Below are 1,895 nucleotides of genomic sequence, written 5' to 3' on the forward strand. Positions count from 1 at the left end.
AAAAAAAAAAAAGAAGGAGGGCCTTATCAACAGGGCATGGAATCCGTCTCATGACAATTGTAAAGTATATTACATAATTTCATATGAGGACAAAGTCAACTAATTGAATTAACATCTGGACAAATTATTTCTGTGCTTGCTTTGACAGCACATTTACCAAAACTGGAACAATACAGAGAAGATTAGAATGGCCCTGCACAAATATGTGCTATATTATTTAAAACCTCCAAAAGGAAGGTCAATGAATACTAATAAAAACTTTATACATGTCAGTATAGGTGCTTCGGGTATTGTGTCTCTTTTAGTGCTTACAATTATTCTATGGAACAGACACTGTGCTAGCATCCACATTCCAAACATGGAGAAACAGGCATACATCCAGTCACATAACTAAAGCCTGTGCTCATCAACTCTCTGAAGTGGCTCTCTCTGGCATCACTGACCTATTAAGACAGTTAAAAAAGGCACTGAAGTTAAACAAAGTGGCTATCTTTTTTGGATAAAATTGGCATAAAAAATTTAGAAATTTAAACGAGTATACTACAAAGCATCTTACGTATTTTATTTTATTTTATTATTATTTATTTTTATTCAGGCATCTGCTACAACGCCCAGCCATTTTTTTGTTGCAGTTTGGCTGGGGCTGGGTTCAAACGCCACCCACAGTATATGGGGCTGGCGCCTTACACATTGAGCCACAGGCACCGCCCAGCATCTTATATATTTTAAAGCATTATATACAAAGCATTTTAAATATTTATAGCAAGGATGTATAATCCCCAGACTGAGAGAAAACTTACTGCATCACTGATACCAAAGCCACAAAGCACTAACTCTAGGCACCTAACAAGAGCATCGCTACAAAGTAAAAGCAATTAAGTTCTTTCTGCTTTGCCACTAGCAACACGCCTGAAGCCCTAACCCCTGACCCTGATGGATCTCACTGTTCAGATACTCAAGAAGCTATAACACAAAACACTTTGCAAATGTGTGAATATTTTCTTCTTGAAGATAAACTTCGCAGAAGGGCAAATTCACATTTTCTCTTTTGTTTTTAGATCATAACATACCTTGATTTACAGCAAGTTTGAGAGCAGCCTCACCCCAAGTTTCTAATTTTCGATAAATGATGAGACCAGCCTATAAACAAACAGAAAAATAAAAAGAGCATATTAAAGGTAGCCAAAAATAAAACTCTCCATCCCATCTACAGAAAAACCTAAGAGAATGACACCCCAAGCAAATCAGTCACTGAATTTAACCTATTATGCTACACAAAGATCTATTATGTCTTCATTTACTCCCCCAAACCACTGTGGAAATGGAGGAAGTAAACTAAGCCTTAAAAGAAAAGTTCTTCAGTTTTCACTTTTTTAATCAATGTTATTAGTAGATATCCAAATCAAATAACCTGGAAAGGGAACCTACCAAAATACAACCTGTTTTGACCACAGATACCCACTGCCCTCTACTAAGTAAGCTGAGAATGTCCATTAGCGTATGACCGGCCCTCCTAAGCACTGTTACCAGAACAATCGAGTCACACTGATTTTTCACGGGGAAAAATGCTACAGAACTTCTGCTGGTTCTGAGTAAGTTTTATGAATTTGTTCAAAGGAAAATTATCACTTTATTTCCTTAACAAAAGTGAATTTTTTTTTGGTTACAAATCAAAGCAGTTTCTATTCCTAAAAATAGAATATAAAAAGGGAAACAGTAAGACAGTCATAACAAATAAAAGTATGGATTAGGGGGAAAGAAATTCACTGAGGAGAATGTATTTCTTTAAAAACATGCACACAGGAGTGCTATATATAAAGATAAACCCAGATTTCTTTATGTACAAATACGTAAATGTGAAAATGTATCTAATGGCAATAGCAACCTAAATTTGG

At 35.7% G+C, this 1,895-nt stretch overlaps 1 protein-coding gene and 1 non-coding gene across 2 annotated transcripts in view; one reads left to right on the plus strand and one right to left on the minus strand.

Moving 5' to 3' along the window:
- The window catches only part of WRN (Werner syndrome RecQ like helicase), a 140,105-nt gene that overhangs the window by 111,167 nt on the left and 27,043 nt on the right, over nt 1–1,895 (minus strand). Inside the window, exon 7 of the mRNA XM_023517018.1 lies at nt 1,071–1,140. Within this exon, the coding sequence (XP_023372786.1) occupies nt 1,071–1,140 (70 nt within the window). The remainder of the gene's footprint in view (nt 1–1,070; nt 1,141–1,895) is intronic.
- On the plus strand, nt 133–239 carry LOC111727368. The gene has a single exon (XR_002774937.1). It is a non-coding gene; the product is annotated as a U6 spliceosomal RNA (small nuclear RNA).

This window comes from Otolemur garnettii, unplaced genomic scaffold, assembly GCF_000181295.1.
Source record: "Otolemur garnettii isolate 467f Iridium unplaced genomic scaffold, OtoGar3 scaffold00102, whole genome shotgun sequence".
Lineage (NCBI taxonomy): Eukaryota > Metazoa > Chordata > Mammalia > Primates > Galagidae > Otolemur > Otolemur garnettii.